We start from the raw sequence: 23,871 nt of genomic DNA, 5'->3' as shown, positions 1-23,871 counted from the left end.
GGGGGCCCGGGGAAGGTGCCGCGGTGGCGGCAGCAGCCCGCAGGATGGGCGGCAGAGCCGGCTTCTTCGAGGTGGGTGCGGGCAGCGCCGGGGGCGGGGGGCGGACGGGGCGAGCCCGGGCCGGGCGCCGCAGCATCCCGCCGCCGGCGGACGGGGCTGCCCGGGGTCCCGGCGGACTCCTCTCTCTTCCCCCTCCATCTGCATTGAAGTACCGGGGAGCCGGAGCTGTCCGCTCCCGGGTCTGCCAAGGCAAGTGACCGCCGCCGGCGCCGGGCGGAGGGAGCCGGGGGGGCACGACGGTCGCCGGGCTTTCCTCGGGGCGAGGGGGCAGAAGCGGCCCCCGCCCGCCCCGTCCTTCCCTTCCCTTCCCCGGGCACGTTCCCCTCGCCGCTCCTCTCCTCCGCGTCCCCGGTGGTCCTCGGACGTGGCCCCGGGGGGGTGGGGGGTGGCCCCGGGCTCCAGGCGGGCTCTCGGCGGTCCGCGGAGGCGCCGCGAGGCTCTGGGCTCCCCGCGGCTCCTCCCGAGGGCAGAGCCGTGGTCAGCCTGCCGGGGTGGGTCTGGCAGCGCATCCCAGCCGTACGGAAAGAGCGAGAGCGAGGAATGTTCTCGGCACCTCCTGTCCCCAACTTCTTGGAAGACCCTGTCGCCCGCCGCTGTGCGCCTCGCCGAGAGCCGTCCGGCTGAGCCTTCCAGCCCGGTGCAGGCGTGCCCTGGGGCGGCGCGGCGCGGCGCGGCTCGGCTCGGCGCGGCTCGGCTCGGCGGCAGGGAGCCGGCGAGGCAGTCGGTGCCCTGGCCCGGCTCCCAGCGCGGCTGCCCTCGGCGGCGCAGCGCGCACCGTCCGGCGCGGAGGAGCGAAGGCGAGCGGCGCCCGCGGCCCCCGCCCCAGGCGGGCTCCGCCGGCCCTCCGCGCCCACCGGGCGTTCGAGTCCTGCGTGGGAAATAAAAACCAGCCAGACGGAGTTGAGTACAGTCAGGTCCTTCCTTGTGCGTGCAGAAAGTGCAGAGTAACATGCACCTGGGAGCGTGAAGGGTAACGTATCTCATCAACTTACATAAACAGCCACGCCAACTCTTTGCTAGAGTTAGTTAGGCTGGCCAACAGAGACATTCTTAAGAGTGGCTTGTATTAAAAAAACAGGTCAGTACGAGCTAAATGGCAGCAATCCTGAATGTATTTCTGCAGACTTACGCTTCAGTTTCTCCAGCATGACTCGCCTAAAAATGAACACAATTCCTCCTCCCCATGCAAAATATGAAACAATTGTGGTTATAACATTAACAGAATCTAAAACAATCTGAAAACCACCTGCTCCTCTAGTTACTTACCATGAGCTCAAAGTTCAGATTTTGCTTTTCAAAGCTATAAAAGTGTTTTGGACACCACTGAGAATTCAGCAAAATAAGCTGTCTCTAGCTCTTGTGGGTGTGAGGTAGGCACCTGCACCGTGCCTTTTCCTCTGCAGTGTTGACCTCCCTGGTGGTTTTTTTAGGGAAAAACAACCAAGCTTTTCACTGCCTCCTGCTTTTCTACCAATGTTCCAAACTCTTGTGAGATCCAAATGTGGGAGCAGGCACATGTGTATTACCCTCCTGAATGTCTTCGGTCATTGTCTGGTCTGCAGGTTTGCTCTTCTGCCTTAGCTGTACCGAACTTCTGAATAGCACTTGTTACTAGAAGACCTCAGAAGCACCGACAACATTATTGTTACCCGATTTTGCAGACAAACACAAGAAAGTGGAATGACCTGCTCCATCTTGCTAGGCGAAACAATAACAGCAGGTACAGGTCTTTAAGTCATAAATCAAGATCCTGTGCCTAAGCAACACTAATCCAAACTCAGAATGCGTCATGAATTTACATGTCAGCCTTGTATGTCTTAGTCCTTTTCTCTGTACAGTAGATAATGGGTGGAAACAGATTTGCCTAGCTCATCCAGTGTGTGTCTGAGCTGACTCAGGGTGTAGGATGTAGACAAAGACAGCCCAGGTAGCACTGAGCAGTGCTGTTGCATATCACTTTCTGCGCTGTTCTCCCCATTGATTTGCTTTCTGTTATAAATTAAATAAATTTGAATTCTGAATTGCATTTCCCCACCATGCATTCAAAACTGAGCTATCAAAAGAGAGAAGGTAAGTGTCCCACATCTCCCAGTGCTTCCTGGGGGGCGAGGGTGGGAATCTCTATTGGTGTACAAACATTAACATTCCCTGTTTGAGATACTGTATAGTTCTGCACATTTCCCTGTACATCTCTAAACCATTTACCCTTTATTGCTCTTCTGTGGTGCTTCCTTATAAGAATCACGAAATGCTTTACAATCACCAAACTGTCGCTGTCTGAATTTTTTAGACTATGACTGTTAGAAGTTTAGCAGAGGTTTATTGGTGGAATATATCTTCTTGTTTTGCTGAGTTTGTGCATTGGATCATGCTTAGTAGACAATCAATTTCATAGGTTCCTGAGTATGTAGGAAGGTCCTCTCCCTTATCCATGAATAAAATTACTCTTTGGTGAACAGACCTACAAAAAGATGGGCAAGAATATCAGGCTGACTGAAAGGGTTGTCAGGCATTGGAACAGGCTGCCCAGGGAAGTGGTTGAGTCACTATCCCTGGAGGTATTAAAAGATGTGTAGATGTGGCCTTAGGGACATGGTTTAGTGGTGGACTTGGTAGTGCTAGGTTAGCAGTTGGACTCAATGATCTTAAAGGTCTTTTCCAACCTAAATGATTCTATGACTGTGAGCGCTACGACACTGGCTGCTAATTCCCTTCCTTTTCTTTATGAGAGTCTTTCTCAGCACAGCTAAAGACAGAAACATTTAAAAAATAGGCAACATTGTATTAAAGTGACTCTTCAGAAGCCAGTGAAAGGCAGATTCAGCTTTGGAAGTACCTTTAACTCCTTATTTTGAATTGGCTGTGTTCAAACTTAGTACCAAGAATTATGAGCAGCCACCTAATTAAGCCAAAGAATGCTGGACCTAATGGACGGACAGCAAAAAATCCCAGAGTGGCTGAGTGATCTCCCTCTACTTATGAGATGTCTGTATTAGAACTGATATGCAAAGTCAGGTTGCTGTGCTCCTAGAACGATGTCTCGATGGCTGCTTCTACATTTCTTATTCCGTAATAATGCTAGAATAGGTCTTGTTTACTTCAGGTATTGGTATGTTTCTAATTTCACCTCAGCTTTTTTATCACTAATAGCTCAGGAGTAGCTTAGCAAGAACAACTACTGTTTAAAGTAGTATGTGCATACCTGAAAGTACTGCACCTGATAATTTGAGGAGGTTCACCTCCGAAAATTTAGAGATTTATAATAGAGACTTGTATCTAGATAATTAATATTCTCTAGGAGTGCTCATTTCTCCAAATTGATTACAGAACAACTCTTCTGACCTATTTTAGATGTGTTTCAGAGCTTATGATACAGTTTATCTTAAAAGTGCCTGTTCTTCTCCTTTCCATACAAAGAATGTCTATGTGTCATGCTCAGATATAAATGTCTGTAGTAGAGAGCTCTGAAATTATGCTAATGAATTCTACCCTTTCTTTCTACTTGACAGGTTTAGGTCTTCAAAACCGTTTCATATAAAGAAAATAGTATGGCACTCTGACTTCCTAGGGGAAAGATACTTGAACAAATACACTCATACCGTAGAGAATTAGTGTCATAAGAGCCGCAGTTGTACTTTTGCTTCCTTAACAGGTCTGGATGGGAAGAGCCTTTTGTGAGCAGTGATAACCAAAAATGTTTTGGAGTCTTCACTCCCTGAGGACAGATTGAACTGACATATGCAGTACAGTCTAAAAGCAATAATGTACTGGCCCCCCTTGCTGGCATTTAAAGTTTCGTCCCCTTCTGACTGTGATGAAAACCCTCTGAATGCAAGGGGGGCATGACTGCTGCCTAGCTAGCATTGCTGAGATGTCACAGCTCCTGTTACAAAGGTTTCTCCCACTCAGAGCTATGCTGTCTAAAGCCTCATCAAGTAAGAGCACTGAGAGCAAGTGCCAAAAGCAGGACTGCAGAGGATTTTAAGATTCTGTATCCTCCAGGATTCTGTATCTGCCTGAACAAGACAAAACCACATATGAGATATTTGAACAGTCATTTAAAGGGACACTGCTGAAAATTACCCTGCTATTTGAAGACATCTGCTTGCTCTGTTTTCACAAGTAACACATAAGATTATTATCACAGAAAAGAGATGAGATGATAGGGAAAAACATTCTCCCTTTCTCTTCCCTCACCACTTCTCCACACAATTACCAACATTTTCTACACTCAGTTGTGCTGTTTCACTTAAAAGACAGGAATTTGTTCTTTTCTTCTATGGAGTTTGAGAGAGAAACTTTTAATTTTGTATAGGAAAATATGATAGTAAAACATTACTTGGCAGGAAGTACCTGGAGCTACTCAAAATCTGAAAGCTACATTTGAAATCTGAAGTTTTATTTTAGAAAAATTAATGGACTTCTTTGAAGTATATTTCAAAAAATTAATACAAATCTTGTGAGTTCACCTGTCAGTATAAGGGCTGCAAACTTCCCAGGGCTTCCAGTCTTCCTTCCTGGTCAAAAGACAGCAGACCCATCCTTGATACCTCTAGGTAAAAAATAAGGAAAAAATCTCTCTCTTCAGTCTCTTCAATTCCATGTCAAAAGCATACACTGGATGTACATTCTGATATCCATACACCAAATGATCCATGAAGAGTAGTAATGGAACTATAGATACTGAAGTTCAACACTGCAAATCACAGTGCTGATGCAAAGAAATTACTGTGATTTAACAAAGAATTTATAAACCTCTTCTAGCTGAATATTGTCATTGTAGAAAATAATCACCATAAACTAAAGCCCTGAGGCAATGAATATTCTCTTGCACGTGGAAAAGGCTATGCAATGGTGTTGAAAAACCTGGATGTCTACTTAGTGTTGAGTCAAAGCTGGCTTTGGCTCTAAGATGGGGGCACTCTGGTCTGCTTCATAGTGACAGTGATACTCAGTGAATGAGGTGACTCTTCAGTATGCCTGGGAAATTGGCAATGTGTGGCTCTGTGTTAGCCGGTGTAACTAACTATCCAGAGTCAGTATTAACTGGTGCAGGTTCCTTTCCCATCTTGTGTATCCTCCTGTAAGATGTCATGCTAGTAAAAGCTGGAAAGCTTTCAAAGACTTTCAAGAGCCAGAATTCACCGTGAAAGCATGAATCTCTAACAGCTCTTCCATTTTTTGAAAAATAAACCAACCTCCCGCTCCAAGGGAATACACCTTCCTTTCCTTCCTGACCATTCTTACACAGACTTATTTTATCCCCTGTGAATTATATAAGTGGATTTGTCTTTCTGAAGGAAGACCATTTGTAGCTCTACACCTGTTACCATCCTCAGGTCCAGGTCCACAAAGCGACTTGGCCTTTGCCATACCTTCATGTTAGGCACCCAGCTCCAAGAGTGGATATGATGATTTGGTTAAGGTATCCAAGTTTACTTCACTGTGTGGTATCCCAAAAGACATCCACTGTAGGGAAATGGTGAACAGAATGACAACGGAAGGGAGCAGTGCTTGAAGCAGCCCAGAGAGACAGGAATTCAGGATTTCTTTTTGGTAGGAGACTGCCCTTTTCACTGGAATACAATCCTGTCCTCTCCTGCCTGTACTTTTTAGTCTCTCTTGGATCCTTTATTCATTCCTTGGTGACCCAAGCCTTCTACGGGAGGAGTGAGGAATGGCAGAAGACAGTCTAATTTTCCCACTTCCTGGCAGTGTGTCTAACCATTACAGATAAAGCACAAAGAACTAGATCATCTCCCCTGTTGACAGTTTAGTTTAATTCAGAAACAATCTAAATGCTGTGCATTGAGCTGACCTTGGGATAAAGATGCTTACTGGATCACAGTCCTCAAGGATTTAGATGCAAGCATGCCTAACTAACAAATCTGAAACAGGTGGAAGAAATAAAAATGTACTGAGTTTCAGCACAGTTCAGATGGTGGTTCTCATTGACTTGCATAGGAGCAGAACTCAGGAAGCTGAGGAGTAAGTACCTAGTGTGTGTCTTGTGAACTTTTAAATGTCAGACAACTAAATTCTACAAAAGTGAAATTTAACTGTATAAAACCTTTTGATTATGGGTGTCACTGTATCTCCTCTCTTTATACACAGTGAAATAATGTAATAAGACTCTAGTCTCATGAAATATAAGCCAATAGCTTCAGAGAGGTAAGGCTTCACTTAGCTGGACTACTTACAGAATAAGGTACAGCACTCCACAGGTAAGATGATGAAATTTCACTTTGTCGTTAAACATTTGCCTTGATTCTGCTTTGGGAATTCCTCATGCAGCATGTGGCTAAGCTATGGAACTCCCCACCTCAGGACACTGTGCATGCAAAAAGTTTACACAGGTTTAAAAGGCAAGTGGATAAACTAATTGAGGAAAAATCCATGCAAAGCTATTAAATACAAGGACAGCACTTCTGGTGCAGGAAAATCACAGTCTCTGTGTCTGTCTCCTCCCTTCTCCCCAGTCACTACATTCTTGCCCTGTTTTATTAGTTTTTCTGAGTCACCTGCTGCTGGCTGTATCGGAAAGAAAGATACTATTCTAGATGGATCCTTAGACTCATCCTCTGCAACAGTTTGTACATTCCTGTGCAAGGGAAATTTCAGACTGAAAGGCGTTTGTAGCAGCAGCAGCAGCACATAGTTTTCAGTGTAAGTACACTTACAGCAATTTCCCTTTGGCTTAACTCTATTGACTTCAAGAAAGTTATTCTTGATATGCCCTAGTGTGAGATCACACTAACGCACGCTTACTTCTTTCAGGAGCAACACAGTATACCAGAAAATTCTAAGGAGATAGAGAAAATGACTAACTCCATAGGAAAAATAAAATGCTTAGAAAGATTTAATTAGGACTGTGGCAGCCCTGAATTTTATTAGTGTTAAATTCAAGGAACCTGACTTATGTAAGCACTCTAATAGTTCAGGGAGAATTAATTCAATCTGCATTACTCTCTCTCAGGCTGGTTGGTTCATAGACTGTAAAATAAGCAATTTTTTTTTACTGAGTAATTTAAAAAGAAATCAATACAATATATGCTTATGCCAGTGCTCACAAAATCTCACTCAGCTACAGTTTACTGAATCTGCTGAGTACAAATGGCTACAAATAAAACTTCCAAGATGCACAGACATGGTAAGTGTGTCAGTATTTCCATGATAGTTATCACATTTGAAAGGGATGATACCCATCAGTAAGTGTTCCAAGAACAGATTGCTGGGTATCTAAAAGCTGTTGCCAACCAATACATTAACTGACTTGGTGGTGCGCCTGAAGACTGGAAACACTGTGTTCAGTTCTACGTGGGTTCATGTGATTGGCCATTATGTTCAGAAAAGATAGATAACATTTGCCTTGGAGCAGGCTTTTCTGTTCCTTATGCTGGGAACATCTAAACACTGGGGGATGTTCTGATACAGCTAAGAGGAAACTGTCACCTTGTTTTCACTCTGTCATCACACAACTTTCTATGGGCTCGAGTGGAATCTAAAGCTATGTTCCTATGTCCGTTTTTCTGAAAAGGGAAAGAATGTTTGATATTTGCTTAGATCTTGAAAGTAATGAAAGTAACTGAAATGTTTGAAGTTCAGGAATGGGTGTCCAAAAAAAATATAGAAACATTGAATAATTTGGGTTGCAAGGGACTTCTGGAAGTCATGTAGTTCAACTCCTGCTCAAAGCAGATACAACTAGATCAAATGGCATTGGGTCTTGTCCAGTCCAGTTTTAAATACCTCCAAAAATGGAGATTCCACATCCTCTTCAGGCAACTTGATCCAATGTTTGGCCAAGCTCATGGTAAAAAAATTTCCTTGTATCTGATTGGATTTTCCCATATTGCAACTGGTGTCCATTGCCTCTCACCGTTATCACTGTGCACCTTCAAGAAGAGTCTGGATCCATCATGTCTATAGGCTCCCTTTAGGTGTTTGAAGAAATGGGCCAGTACAGGCAGGTATGTCAGTTTGGCACTTCAAAGAGACATGCTGGAATGTAACCAAATAACACTATAGAAGATCTTGGATGATTTGTTTGTTTTCCACACTGATTCCAAAGGTTCACAGAAGTACTTAAATTTCTGTACAGCCACTCCCATGAAAACCACAGAACAAAAGAAAATGCTCTATAATTTTCAGTCTGGCCTTGTACATAATGAGAATAACCCAATTAAAAGAGCGTAGGTGGCAGAAAGATATTCAAACCACTCTGTAATTGGCCTGGAGAAGATTTCTGTAGTACAGCCACTGAAGGCCATAGACTAAAACCTGCCCCTGGGGGGATTCTGATCCAATATGTATATGCTAGGAGTGGGTATGGAACGGGAAAGAGACTGCTAAAGCTGTGGGCCCTGCTGCAGTCTGTAGGGCAGCCCAGTGGTATTCATTGGCACAAGAGCTTTGAGATACACCAAAGGTTTCAATAACCCTTGTAGGAACTCAACATCAGAAGGGACAAAAAATGGTTTACAGCCCCCACAGTACTTGTCCTGTGGAAGAGTCAGAAGGCTGTATTTCAAGAATAGCCCTCTGGGAAGTGAATCCACTTCTTTTGCTTTCCGATGGAGATGTCCCACAAACAGAGACATTAAAACTTGAAATTTGTGTTATTTCAAATACAAAAAATGAAGAGGAAACATACAATATCCCAATAATCTGTCACACATTCATTACCTATAACAAAGGAGGAGAAGTGCTTACCTCCCTTGATGTCCCACTTAGAATTTACAACGCACAAGTAGAAAATATCACTGCATTAGTATTCCTTGTGGAGATCAGATTTTATATTTCTGGCTGGAGCTGAAGTGCTCCATTGCTGCACCGATAGAGAAAGAACAATTTGGGACAAGTAAAAGAAGGGAACAAGACACTTTAACCAAGTGATCTCTTCAAAGCAACCCTGTTAGAAGGATACTGGACTGTGACTCCTATTTTTAGTAAGGAATCATATTTAAAGTCTAATGTTAATCTATCCTCTTGGCCAGTTAATACCAAACATAATTAATGCTAGATGTTTATTTAAAAAAAACAACAGCAAACTCTTTTGGTACTAAGTAATGATAGTCCCAATCATTTAGTGTTTCACTCGTAGCTATACCACAAAGTTCCATTACAAAGTGTTTGATGAGAACAAATTCAATTAAAACACCATCGCTGTATTTTAGGTTTTGCTAGCCTGCTGCAACTGGGCTTTGAAACCTCTGGGGACTTTTCTGCTTGGCCGTTGATTAAAATCATAACCTTTTGCCAAAGTGCCATTTGATCACGGAAATAAACTGCTCTTTCCTTTTCAGAGCTGTAGCTAAACCACTGCTTGGAATAGAAAATGCTAATATATTGTTACTAATACAGGTGACCTGAGAGGCAAGAGTAACACTGAATATTCCTATAACAACCTTTTAAGGATTTGTGAAGTCCAGATCTTTAGCTGCATCTGTTATGTCCGCCAATGTTTTCCACTCTCTTTACAATTCAAATATTCTGGGAACAATGCACATTAATTTTCAAGCTGTACGTACTCAGAATGTTTGCTTACATGCATATATATGCACATTTAATTTTTTTTCTCAAACTGCCTTTCTAGTTTTACAAAGCATAAAAATTCCGTTCCTTAGTGATTCCTGTGAAACATCTCTATCCCTTATTTGTTCCTTTTGCTCTAGCAGAAGAAAATACCCCAGATCAATGTGTTTTGATTAACAAGTTAGCTACTTCTGCTTCTGAATATATTCAGGAAGACAATGTATTTGGCAAGAATATTATTTTTTTTGCAAATTGAGTGCTTTGAGAGCCTGGCTATGATTAAAGCTGTCTCTTGAGCACATCATCAGAATTGTTTTTAATACAGTCCACAGATCAGAGAAAAACGGTGTCTCACTCTGAAAAATGATTGTTAATTTGGGAATCAACTAAGAGTTTAGAGATTATTTAGCCAATAATTAGTAATTATCATTTTGTGTCCTATCAGGTGGAAATCCTTGATTGGAAGACAAAGAAACAGCTATGCTTCCTAGATAAGGTAAAACAAAAATCTGTTTAAAATGCTAGGTGACTATTTAAAAATTACTAATTTTTCCTTAACTAAACTTAGTGTTTATGAAGGGTATTTAATCTCCTGATAGCCTTTCTTTGGCCACTGAAGAGGCAACAATTATGCATACTTCATACTGGCTACAAAGTACTTCAGCCCTTTTCCAGAAGGAGCTTTTGGGCAAAGAGCACAACTTCAGCTGCTTCACTAAGATGCTGCCAGTTGTGCCTTTACTCACTCATAAGCCATCAAACTGTCACTGCTGTTGTCGTAGCTCTTGATCACTGCTAGAGAAGCTGTGTCTGAAACAAGCGCCACAAATTGTCCTCCCTTTTCCCTGTGAGAAGTACTTTGAATCATCCACACCAATCCTAGGCATCTGTAACAAACTTATACTGTTACATTGTTTGAGTCACATTTCTGCTTGTATGGTCTTACACCTAGTAGTTGTCTTTCAAAATATGCATCTTACACATACAATATTTTTTGTTGCCTAGGTGGAACCAAACGCGACAATTAGGGAGATCAGATTGATGTTCCATAAATTATGTGAGTATAACTTTTGCAGCAGTTCACATCACATCAGAATATCCAGTCTATAAATAGGAGAAAAATTACATAATTTGAAACATGTGATGTACACACACGTAATGCTAAGTAACCTGCACATGAATGCAATCACAGTGAGATTTCAGTATCATTTTTTTATACTATCCTGATACACCTTTGTATTTTTTCTGCTGCATAACTTCTCACACATACTCAGGTTGAATAAATATTCCTAAAAATCTTAAACTAAATCTTATCTTGTTGTATTGCATTCATTATAATAGTGGATGATTTAAAACAAACATTGTATATCACACAATTATGTATGGTCTTACAGATCCTCGGTGGTATCCAGCAAGGCAGTCGATAAAACTTGATCCAAGTAAGTACTTATGAGGACTAGAGTAACAAAGCTCTGAGCAGGGGTGTGGCATAAAAGGTGTACTTTGCATGGGTATTAGCTCTTAAGAATGAGTTTCCAGCTATGTTAATTAGCACTATGAAGGCTGAAGAGACTCCAGAACCAATTTGAAAGTATTGAACAGAGTTCCACCCATGTGCCTGGTGCTTGGTAATTAACTCAGGAGTCTGCACACTGTTCCGATGCACTTTCTAACCACTAAGCACGTTGCTTTCAAGACAGGCAGCACAGAATCTAGATACTAATTTCCCTTAGCTGCAGTGAAATGATCTCCACAGTGATGCTCAGCTGGGACTACTAAAAAGAGCTATGAGTTAGAGCTATCAATCCACATAATCCTCTGCTCTCAGGGAGGAATTACCATTCTTTTGAGGTAAGCTAATGCAAAACACATTGCCATGGATGTAGGATTTGCTGACAAAGCTGATGCTAGCTGGCTGACTTCATTAATGCAGTTGTAGGTATTGCTACTAGAACCCTCTTAGTACATGGCCTGGGTCTAATTGTCAAACTGTGTTCATTTTTCTTAGCATTCAGTATAAAAGGTAGCACTTTCTTCTTTTGTTTCCATTAAGCATAATTTTATTTAAACAGTCCCTTAAAACTATGCTGGTGAAGATTTGTTCATTGTGTCGAATCTGTCCATGGAAAACAGGCATATGAGTATCTTATTTCCTTCTTCAAAGATCTACCTTGTCAGATTCCTCCATGGATTTGTGTTGTGAGACTTGCCATGAGAAACTGCTGGCCTTCTGGAGATTCCCCCACATCTAGGCATTAAAAGCTTGAGTACTAGCTCAAGTCCTGTGGAATCATCTCCTAGCTGGTTGGTTGTGAAGAAAGGAGGCAATGAAAACCTCTGTAGGAAAGCCTTCCAATCTCAGCTTATCCTAGCTTCTGTTTGTCTGACGATGAGCAATGAGAAGAGGGGAAGAGAGAGGAGAGAGATGGAGGTGCAGCTGACTAGGAGGTCAGTGAACTATGTTAAAGGACAGTGACCCATCAGCAAGTTCTGCTGTGGCAGTGATGAAGCAAGTCTACTAGACTAGGCAGGCACATAGGACTGAGAATTCTCCTAACTGTCTTGTTATGAATAGAGGATCCAGGCTTATATGTGATTATAGGGATAAATCAGAATTAAGTATAAACATTCTTAGTTTGTTTATTGAGATTCCAATAAACCCATGTCACATCAAAGAATCTCACAGGTTGGTTAAAGCACAATATAAAGCTAGTATGCTACCAAAGTTAACTTGAATTTCACTGAGATGTAATTACTTCTTTCCTTCTCAGAAGGAAAGTCCTTGAGGGATGAGGAAATCCTGCAGCACCTCCCTGTTGGCACAACTGCTACCTTATACTTTAAAGATTTAGGGCCACAGATAGGATGGACGACGGTGAGCTATGCTTCAAGTCTGAGCCATTTTAATGGCTATTTTTCCATAATTAATCCTCACATCACTTTTTGTCTCTCTCCAATGTTTCTGCATGATGCCTGCTCTGATAGTGGATGCAGGCAATGAATCCTCATTGCTTCAGTTAATTTAATCAGGAAAGCAGTAACAATATTCTGAATGTCTAGTTCCTTGGGAGAGCAGCAGTGGAAAACTTGCTGCAGGGTAGGCTGGCTCTACTGAACTAAGGTGCAGGTTCTCAAATCGATTTAGATGTTTACTGCAAAATCACTAGGAACTAGGTGTCTAAATGCCTTTGAGGATCTGGTTCACAGGGCCTGCGTAACTCTCCTGACAAAGAGCAGGATTATACTCCTACGAGTTTGTCCTGCAAAGAGACATGTGAACAACTTCACATGTCGGTAATTGAAGTGACTTCAGCAGGAAAATGCATGAAAGTAACATCAGTTAGCTGTCTGCATGTGGCTGCATCCCAAGATGCTAGTGGCAGGCTAATGACAGCTGATCATTTCTGCGCTATTAGCAGCCATCCACAAAGACCTGGCACATTTACTGTCTTAGCTGAAATGCAAATCCTGTTACAACTCACTCAGCAGGCAACGCAGCACTGCTGTTTATGCAGTGAGGTGACCAATGACCCTTCCAGTTCTCAGAAGGTCCATGATGCATATATTACACTAATGAAACAGCACAGCACAAAGGGAAAAGTACCCCGTAGTTTAAAGGCACATTTACAATTTCTTAGCTATGAGACATTAATAAAATCTTGTGTTAATGACAAATAGCAAAGACGACATTCATAGGAGGTAAAATAAAAAAAGTTAAACGTTCTGCAAGACTGAATCGTCACATCATTACTTTGGATGCAATGCTGATAAATCAGGCAGCTATTACACAATTCAAAAAACAGTAAGACAGGCAAAACTTATAATGGCAATGTAGACTCTAAGACACACATGCATTAATATATACCAAAATATCACAGTGCAGAGTAACACCAGACTTCTGCCATTCTATAATTTTTCCTTTACATTCTGCTATCCCTGCCCTTCAAGCTATTTCACTCAAATGTAAGCCAAGAAATACTTCAGTCTTATCAAATAAAAAAGACAAACTTTTCATCTACAGTCAAATCCGATCTTCACCAGAGAAAATGCTGATTACTATGGAAGTCGACAACACAACTTTTCTGAGTGTCAGAATAACTCTTAAATACATTAGAAAACAGTGGTTTTTGGTTTTTTGTTTTTTGGGGTTTTTTTTGACAGAAGTACAGTAAATTTCCCTTCTTTCTCCATAAATGAAGTACAGGCCTACCTTCCTCACTTATAGAAGTGTGGAAAATTCAACTGTTAATGTTTGGTCCAAAGTCATCTTCAATTTAAAGTGATGTTCCTAAGAAATACACACCTATCCGAAATTACATCAAGTTAGATAATAGCTTCTTTGATTTCCTCTCTTTTTTTTTTCTTTGTGTTCAAATTAAAGGTTATTTGAACATAGAATTAATTGATTGCTTCCTGGGACATCTGCTGTGCTAACTGTTCATACAGATGGGGTCACCTGTGAACACTTACAAGCTGTGTTTCCAGTTTAAACAAAATTCATTCATTAGAAACAAAGCTCCTCTTTTTCAAGATAAATTCTTCATGAAAGTTCATTTTAACCCAAAATAAAGCAACAGTTTTTGAGGGCAAGAGGAGGGTGAGAGCTGCATAAATGTAACATGCATGAGTATTTATCATGATCTCTGGGCTGCTGTGATTATCTTTTCATACCCATACTGTGTCGGCTGCACTGGCAATGGCTGTCTGTATGCAACTGAGGCAAATGCAATGCAAAAGATTTATGTGCATGTCTATCCCTTTCATAGACAAAGCCCAAACCTGCTATTCCCTCCCTGCCTCTCTAAATGCCATCCTGGGTCAGTGGAGGTATTTATCCCCCTGCATTAGTTATCACAAAGAAACCAAAGCAAAACAACCATCAAATTCCGCTGTCTAATTATTTTCTCTCTTTTTGCAGGTATTTTTGATAGAATATACAGGTCCATTGTTCATCTATTTTCTGTTTTATTTCCGCATGCCTTTTGTCTATGGACTGGATGAGAGGTTTACATCAAGCCCGCATCCAGTAGTTAAGTAAGTCCATTTGCAGGCTTGAGCAGTATTTCTTGTTTGCATTGTAGTCTTATTCCAAATGTCTTGCCACACTTGTTTTTTTAAGCACTCTTAAATGCTTTTGTCTTGCTGTTTCTAGCTTGGCATGTATCTGCCATTCTTTCCACTACATCAAAAGGTTGATTGAAACAGTATTTGTTCATCGATTCTCCCATGGGACTATGCCACTGAGGAATATTGTGAAGGTAAATTGTGCCAGAATCTACCCATAGCCCCCCTTACAAATCCAACCTAGCCAACCTATGCTCTGCCTCTGCAGCACAGATTTTTTGGTGTGGCTTTTGTAGTAATGCACAGCAAATCTCACCCATAAATCTGTAGTTCTTTCAAAAGACTTCTTAATGTTGCTATTGTATAACCCACATGTTGCCATTGTTATTCATGTTATAGTAGTCTCATTGCTCTTTTAGAATTTTAAACCTCTAGCACACCCTTCCTTTTCACTCAGCTAGCTCCTGGGGCCTGAAGGTTTTAGTAACAGTGTTAACTTTTAAGGTAGCACAGGCAGGCACAATATTGGGAGGGTTGCATTTTAAAAAAAAAAAACCTTTTTGTAACAGTCATTTTACATCTTCTTTGCCCCTAACATTCTCTTTGCCGTTAAGCAACTGTTAATTTACCTTTGATCCAGTGCAAAGCAGCTTGGTTGTTTTGCATTTTCTTCTCCCGCAGGAGCAGTCCTAATGTTACCAGTGCTGCTGTGGCATAGGGCAGCAGTTGCGATGCAGATCCCCTGTTCCATGGATGTCTGTGAAGTAGTACAGTGGACTGCATGGTTATGCATGGCCTGTAGTTATGTTACAAATGCTTGCAACAGAGTACACATTGGTATTCAAAAATATGCTTTACACTCAGGAAGACAGGAGATTATAATCTACAACTGGAAAAGCATATAGTATCATATCAGCATTTGGGAATTTAACATTTGGTATTTAGACAGTCCCTTGGAATTTGCATTATGGGCAGTGATACTCCCAGCAGTTGACGCTCTACCTTGTGGCTAACTCCTTACAGCTGTGCAACGGCTCTGGTAGTTCTGGTGATAGCTCCGTGCTTTCTAAATGGAAGAAGGGTCTGTAGTTGAGCAGTGGCCCTCAGAAAGAATCCTCCCTAGCAATTTACTGTGTTTTCTGCAGCAGAAGAGTGCAGGGGTCGTTAAAAGGCTAGCAGATCTGTTAGAGACTTGTTCTTGGCACAATAGTAGCTAATGCATGATAAACAGCAGATAAATGAGCAACTTTACCTTGAAAAAGAATCTGTACAGTGTGATAAACCTTCATTTTCTCACTGCCGTCTCTGACAACTACTCGTTCCTTTCAGACCATACAAACTTTTGTTGCTAAAATTGACATTTGTACCAGTCATTTTGATCACTTCTACTTTTCCACCTTCTCAGGGTGGTTGTACTTGCTTTCACCTGTAAAGTTGCTCACAGTTGTTCTTCTACTTGCTTCGCAGTTCATTTGCTTTTATAATTTCGTTGCCTTTGGTGGTGTTACTCCGAAATTGTGCCAGTGAGAAAAATATCACGTCCTCTTCCCTTTTTTCTCTCACATAGAGATAGCAGACAAAGCATCTTACTTTAAGTGTTTGATCACATACATAGCAGATATAGATAGCTTATTTCCTAAGCGCAATGGAAAGCTACTTTTAACAAGAGACACTTCAGTCTCAATAAGCAGAGATCTGAGACAGGAATTGATGAGATTTTTTATTTTCATCCTTTGTTTACCAAATGGAAATAGGAATAAATGATGCCATAAAATGCTGCAGGGGTTCACCAAAAGCAGTTCATGCAGTATACTAATATGGTATAATTCTTTCTAAGATACGTGATTTTTCTAGGCAATGGAAAGGTAGAATACCTGATTTATCTGGACTTGGTAAACAACTGGCTCAGGGTGGCTAAGATAGTGATTAATACAAAACTTATGTGGTGATAAAAGAACTAACTAAAGGGAAGATGATCGTGGTTGTGCCAGAAAAAGATCTGCCAGACCGTTAATAACAGGGAGGTACCAGGGGAATTCCTCAAAGATTAGTCTTATGACTGGTCTTACTGAACATTTTCATGGGTAAAAAGAAGGGATATTGTCACTTTCTATAAAAACATCTGAAGGAAAGAAAACACCAAACCTAAAGAAATACCATTTAAACCAGAAGACAATGTAATGAGACAAACAGAAGGGTACATGCTGGTCATGAATAAACATAGGCAGGGCATTAAGAAATAGTTTTGATCATCATAGGGATCATCAATTGGAGTAGAGAAGACAAAAATCCCAACCATAACTTTGTAAATTTAGGAATAATTTATTGATGGGATCCCTGCAATATCTGAACTTGATCCACAACATCTTTTTATAAGAGATTGTTGTAAAGCTTTATTGTTCATGTGGAATATGAAAGAGTCACAGAAGCAATTTCTTTCTTTCAAGTGAGTTTATGAAGTCTGCATGTACTCTGCTGTTCCTATCCTCACTGGAGGGTTTTGTATGAGCAATAAGGCTTCTAGTGGCAGCTGGACATTTGTAGTGTTACTGCTAAGAACCTTAGCAGTAGCAGACTCTTCTCATCTTAAAGCTCCTTTTCTTATAACTGAGGAATACTCTTAAGGTAAATCATGTTTTTTGGATGAATAGTACTTGTTCAGTTTAATTACAGCATGTATTGTTGGGAGCTGAGCCATGATAATTTATTTATTTAATTTTACTTTACTGAAATCCATTGCCATATGATCCATCCTGTGCCAAGCCCCGAAGTCATGGAAAGCTTTTTCATAAGATGCCATTACAAGATTACAAGAAACTGTTTCTACCTAAGTTTGTACAGCAGTTAGTAAATCGTAGGTGATGGTGGAAGAAGCTAGTGTAAGGGAGGAAGCAGTAGTTTATGGATAGGACACTAACTAGGTATTGTTCCTCACTGGAGTTATTCTTCTGGCTCTGCTGCTTTTCCTGGGGAAAAGGGAAGTCATCACAGGGAAGTTACTTAATGTCTCTGCCCTTTTGTCCCACTTGATCTGTAATTATTGGTTAATAATTCGCGCTCTTTCATCAGTTACCTATTAATAAATAATCTCAGAGCAAGGACATGCTATGTGCTTGTATTACAGCATACCCCAAAGGCTGTCCATCTTGTCTGAGGTGCCTGGGCACTTCAGCGGTTCAATTAACTCTGAAAAGAAAGTGGAAATGCAACAGAATGTTTGATACAACTGCTGGCAGCAGATAGTGGGGCTTACCCCTCACCAGCATTTTCAGAAAAACGCACCATCAGACACTGCAGTCAGCTAGTGTGGGTTGCAGATGCTGAGGTAATCACTTTTGGGCGTATTATTGCTAGAAACGCAGTTCTGGTATATATATGGGAAAAAGGCTGCAATATTCAAAGCCAAAAAAAAAGTTAAACCAGCCAGGACGGGAAAGAATGCAGCCTTGGATAAGAATTTTGGCTGCGTAAGCAGGAAAGGAAAGCTGTGAAGGAGAAAGCAGAAAGACCAGAAATGTCTAAGGTACATGAACCTATTGGAAGGCCAAGAGAAAAGCATCACCAGAAAGAGTAAGAGGATCAGTGTTTTACTCAAGAGTGAAAACAGGAGGGAAGGAAATATAAGGGGAAGGAAAAGAACAGGAGAAGTGGTGAAAGGAAGATAAAGAGCCCAGTTTCGGTCTTGCTGAAGTCCAGGTGACAATCAAACACACCCTAAAACATTAAAAACTGAGGCACCAGGTTTGATAAAGGAAGAAATCTTTATTGATGAGAGGCAAATGTATGAGTCGCCAACAAGGGTTAAAGTCTATCTGCAAAAGAATGGCACCTAGAGGTGAAAGTATAGAGGAAGAAGAGGAATAGGCCAAGAAAGGGCCTCTCTCCTACCTACAGATATATAAGAATGGAGAAGATAAGCTGTCAACAAGATACTGAAGCAGCAATGAGTGTCAGAAGAAAAACCACAAAAGGCAGGGCCAGGAAAACCAAACAAGAGGTAGAGATTGTCATTGTAAGTAGTTTTTTTCATGGATGAAGCCTGTGAACAAACTCTTAGATTGGTCAGGAAGGAGACAGTACAGCTGTGTTATCAGTTTAGAGAATGGAAGCTGGATCACAGAAAGCCAAGGACAGCCGCAGAAGGGACAAACTAAAGATATCGCAGTGAAAAGGCAGAGGAAAGTGTCAGGCATGATGACTTCAGGTAGGAAAAGTTAAAGCATGGGAAAGAAAGAAAACTGATGGGGTGAAGGAGAAGAGGAAGGGAAAGAGATTGGACAGTACAAAGTAATAAGCAGGAAAGAGAGCACAGTGCCTAAATCTGGTTTTACAAAGTCTCAGGGTTTAGCAAAACAAGTCTTTCTTTAACATATAGTCTGTATGGCACTTCATCTTTGGCCAAATGGCTTGCCAGACAAGATAAATTTGTTTCAATGGTATGATTGTACTTTCTAAAACTGTTTATAAACTTAAAAGCTCCAAGATATTTGAGAGGAAATCTTACTCTATGAGCACTACTTCCTTCCTGTTATTTCCTTTGTCTGCTCCCACCCTACCACACTTAGTATTGTCATTTTTTGTTGTATTATCAGCAACTTGAAGGATCAGCCCAATTCATTGTTATCAGTGGTCCTTGCAGTGGATAGTAGCCTAGAGGATTGTACTAAAACAAAGAAAAATTCCCTGTTTTTCAGAACTGCTTGTATTACTGGGGATTTGCAGCTTGGCTTGCTTATTACATCAATCATCCACTTTACACTCCTCCTTGTAAGTAGCAGAACAACCCTCAATATGATTTAAGTACTTATGTGTTTGTGTGTTAGTACTAATCACATGTAAACTTTTTTTTTATAGCTTATGGGAAAAAACAAATAAATCTTGCTGTGATCATGTTTCTGGTAGGTTTGTTGCTCTTTTTATAAAATGCTAAAACATGTTGCTTTATTTCTTATGTTGTGTAAGTGGAGAAGTGAGTAGGTTAAGCAGATACTTGAACACTTGGAACATGCTACTAAAGCTGAACACTGGCATGCAGAACAGATAAATCTGTCAGTTTTTAATGTGATCTTGTACATAAGGGAAGATTTTGATTCAGTATGCATTCCAAGACTGGGATATTTATTTGCTGGGGTGATCTCTCATAATCTTTAAAAGGATCCTGGAACTACCAGTTTGTGACACTGTGTTTAAAAGCCAGTGAGTTTGTTTTGTGAGCTGTTTATCAAGTGTTAGAAATCACAACAGATCATAAAATTCAGAGAACTGGGCAGCTAAGAAAGTATGTTGCTGATAATTTCCGGGGAGAGAGGTTCATTTTGCTGGGCTTCAGAAATTTTTTACAGCTTTTCTTATGAAGCAAAATTCTTAAGTCACTGTCTGTTCATTCTTACAGTTCCTGGGAACATTTCATACATGCAGAAGCAACGTTAGTGTAGCCAACAAAGGTGTACCCATTTTTCCTACGTATGCTTAACTTGTTTAGAACATCATCTGTTCACTTGCTTTGAGAAACTAATCATTAGTGACTGCAGGATCTCAAAACAGCTTCCCAGTATGAAAATTCTGTGAGTTCATAATCTATTCCCATTTTATAGAGAGACTACTTAACTGAAAGCACAGAGCTGGGAATAAAACTCAGGAGCTCTAACTACCAGTCATATGCTTTAACAGTTATGCTTTGCAGACACTGGAGACTGTCCATAATCATATAAATGGGTCACTTCAATACGCTTTCTGCATAATTGATTGGGGAAGCATTATTTAAAACCAGTGGAGGAAGCTAGGTCAATTACATTTCACGATTCATACCAGTTATACTCTAGAAAAGAAAACTTACTTAGAATCCAACCCGTATCTTCCTTGGGATTTTAATACCCTTTGAGAAACCAAAACTATCCAAATAAATTTTTGAGTGTTTTTAAAGACATAGGAATAACCAAAAGACAAAGCAAATATCTCCTGGGTTTACTTTTATCCCCTTTGGTTTATTGCCTTTAGACCTCATGGGAATTATACAAGTAGTAAATTTGATCTTTTGGACACTGAGTTCACATTTGCTGGCAAATAGTATATATATATGATATGATATATATATCATATCATATATAACACAGTATTATACGGACTCATGTTTGAACAAAGACATTACATCCTCCTATCAGATAGCAATCTTGGTTAAGGATATTTATTATGTTTATTTTTCCTTTTTTTTTTTTTAAAGTACCCCAGGAAATAACAAAAGGAAGAGTAGTAAATAGAAGGGAAGCACATTTTTAACTCTGTCATGCTTTTTCTTGCAGCTGTGTGAAGCTGGAAATTTTTCCATTCATGTTGCACTCAGTGACCTCCAGAGAAATGGTAAAAATTGCATTATAATTTTTCACTTTTGCACAGCCAGTCAGTACTTCTCCAGTTACTCTCTCTCATGAAAGACCTCATCCTGGAGGGCATTGACACCTGCCAGCTGGCTGCTGTGGGAGCGCAGGTTGCTCAGCACTGTAAAGATTGGATTCTAGGGGAGATCAGACAGTGCAAGGAATCCAACACCAGATTGCTAAACAGCACTTCTTATCTCACTGTAATTTTTATTAGTTAGGGCCAGGTTGTGTTATGGGGAGCAGTTATATTAGTTACACTGGTAGTGTAAAAGGAAACAGTGCTTGTATAAGCTACACTTTGGTGAGGAAGGGAAAGTAATTTCACTGGCTTCTACAGGTCTCTGTGCAGGCCAGGGTTCCTTGGGCATGAGACAAACATCTTACAGCTATCAACTATGACTGCTAAAATCCCATTCTGTGACAATCTGACAAAACCTTTAACTTTTAAATCTAAAATTTGAGGTACCTCTTCTTACAGGAGTGACTGTGATCAAAGGCATATGTAGATGATTTTCTAATACCCAGAACATTTCCTCACAGTTACCCTATTCCTTCTTGTGGGTCCAGAGTACATCCTTTTTTCCCCACATCCTGCTTGTCCCTGTGACAGTGATCAGACACAGGAGTAGGCAGATTTGGGTTGTCTTTATAAGAAACAATATATTTAGGAGTGTGAATATTTTGTGATTTGTTTTCTAATCTATAGGATCCAAAATCCGTAAGATCCCATATCCAACAAAGAATCCTTTCACATGGCTGTTTTTCTTTGTATCTTGCCCTAACTATACATATGAGGTATGTATTTTCAAACAAGATGTTAAGATTTTTGTTTTGCTGAATATATTTTCATTTCTTTTGGAATGTTAAACATGGAAGAAACCTCTGAAACAGTTCAGCTCAATACATTTCCCCTCCTCCTCTAAACCCCATGAAATCAGATTGCAGACAGGAACTTGTCTGTTCTTCCTCTCCTCCCTTGAGGCAGTACTTAACGGGACTAACCTTAAACAGACAGTCCAGACCATAGGCCTATGCTTCAGTGTGGCTGCTAGACAAGACAAAGATACACTTTAAAGCAGTGCAAATTTTGCAGACAGGAACAGGGAGATAGCCACTGAATGGGTGTTGCAATGCAGGGATGGGGGCATCTGGTGGATTTATAATATAAGGGAGTACAGGAATATCACAGTACGCAGGAAGGTAGCAGGCAGACTGATAGAAGATATTGTGGTAGAGAAAATAGGAAATAGGCCCAGGTTTTCTTCCCTATTTTCCTAAGTTATACAGTCACTTGTGTTGGTGGCGACTGCTTTAGAAGCTTAAATCAGTTTATCTCTTCATATTCCTTAATCAGGAGCCAAACTCCTGACTCAGTTCAAAAGCAGTTAAAACCAGTGTAACTCAGTGTAAAACTCACTCTTGCACAGAAGGACAGCATCAGGTTTTAACTTCAGTGGAGATTAACAGATGTTAATGAGAACAGCATTTGGCCTCAGACTATAGAAAGTTACCATTCCTAGCATTGATGGAGGTGTGACAAATACAAATTAGGCAGAGAAACAGAAAGGACACTATATTGTTACGCTTAAAATTTTGTCACGATAATAGCTATGGAAGCAAACACAAAGGTTGTGTTTGTGATAATAAGGCACTGTTCACCTTTTTGGCTAAAGGTTATTAACAGTAGAAATTGATCTGGCTGACCTTGACTTTTTTATTTACCTGTACTAGGACAAGGTTGTTTTTGATCAATAGAGACATAAATGCAAATGCTGTCACCAGAAATATTTTAAATTTCCTTGGCCAAAACAGGTGGGGACCTGGATCAGTTTCACTATCATGACTCAGTGTGTTCCAGGTGAGTAATGTTTTGGTACTTCACCCTGAATTGATGTCAGCAACAAGAGTGTCTTTTTAATAGACACTGATAATGAAATGCAACTTTTTCTCCCTTCCTTCCAGTGGGGCTGTTCACCTTGCTTTGCTTCATTCAGATGACAATCTGGGCAAAGGATAAACACTACACCTACCTACGAGAATTCAAGGATTATCCAAGTCTTCGAATGCCAATTATTCCCTTTTTGTTGTAAGAAAAAAGGTTTAATTTGAATATTGCACGGAACTTCAAGAAAAAAAGCTCATAAACCTCCTGCCAAATATATGAATTAATTTAAAGGATTTTGATGCATGTTGAATCTCCACTGCTGAGGGAAAATGTATGCACTTGAAAACTACATTTCCTTACATTCAAGAATTCTCAACTCAGAAGCACCTTCAAAAAATAAGGCTTCATTGCACAGCTGGTAGTCAAAAGCCCCTACAGTTCACTGTAAGCTGATTGACTTAGATTTTCCTGTACTAGTCTATTTAGATTGATGCATCAGAGATACTGAGAAGCCTGTGCTGAAAAGCAGCTCCAAATTTAGCAGTGGCATTCTGCAAGACATAAGTACATTGGAACGAGGACATACCAGCTAACTACTAGACAGCTCAGCCAGCACGGCCAGCTGGCCTGAAGACAGTTGCATGATCTGCCTTCTTTGACTTGAAGAAGAGAGTGTGCTGCCTGGAAGCAGGTGCTTTGTAACAAATAACATTACCAAAGAATATGAATGGTTCCTGGAATAAAGAAATAGGCAATATCTCAAATACCTGATTTGGGTCTAACCCCTAATTTGCCAAAAGAATCTGAAGTAAGAAGCATTTGTGGATGTAACATCCTGCATTGTTGGGGTTTTTTTGTTTGTTTTAGTCTTCATTAGTAAACTGAATACTAGTAAATAAGGTTCAGAAGATCTGGTCTATGCTATATCTGTGACATTTGGCCTGTTTTCAT

At 40.6% G+C, this 23,871-nt stretch overlaps 1 protein-coding gene across 1 annotated transcript; it reads left to right on the top strand.

Moving 5' to 3' along the window:
- The first annotated feature begins 44 nt into the window (after window positions 1-44).
- On the top strand, window positions 45-23,125 carry TECR (trans-2,3-enoyl-CoA reductase). The gene is made up of 13 exons (XM_059821945.1): window positions 45-71; window positions 10,040-10,090; window positions 10,600-10,651; window positions 10,989-11,033; window positions 12,366-12,469; window positions 14,513-14,628; window positions 14,747-14,852; window positions 19,353-19,425; window positions 19,513-19,556; window positions 20,958-21,015; window positions 21,742-21,830; window positions 22,848-22,893; window positions 22,998-23,125. The coding sequence occupies exons 1-13, from the start codon at window positions 45-47 to the stop codon at window positions 23,123-23,125; spliced, it is 939 nt and encodes a 312-aa protein (XP_059677928.1).
- Window positions 23,126-23,871: the final 746 nt, after the last annotated feature.

Source organism: Gavia stellata, chromosome 10, assembly GCF_030936135.1.
Source record: "Gavia stellata isolate bGavSte3 chromosome 10, bGavSte3.hap2, whole genome shotgun sequence".
In the NCBI taxonomy this organism is placed as follows: domain Eukaryota; kingdom Metazoa; phylum Chordata; class Aves; order Gaviiformes; family Gaviidae; genus Gavia; species Gavia stellata.
Note: the sequence above shows the minus strand (reverse complement) of the source record. Positions and strands in the feature narration are given on the sequence as shown.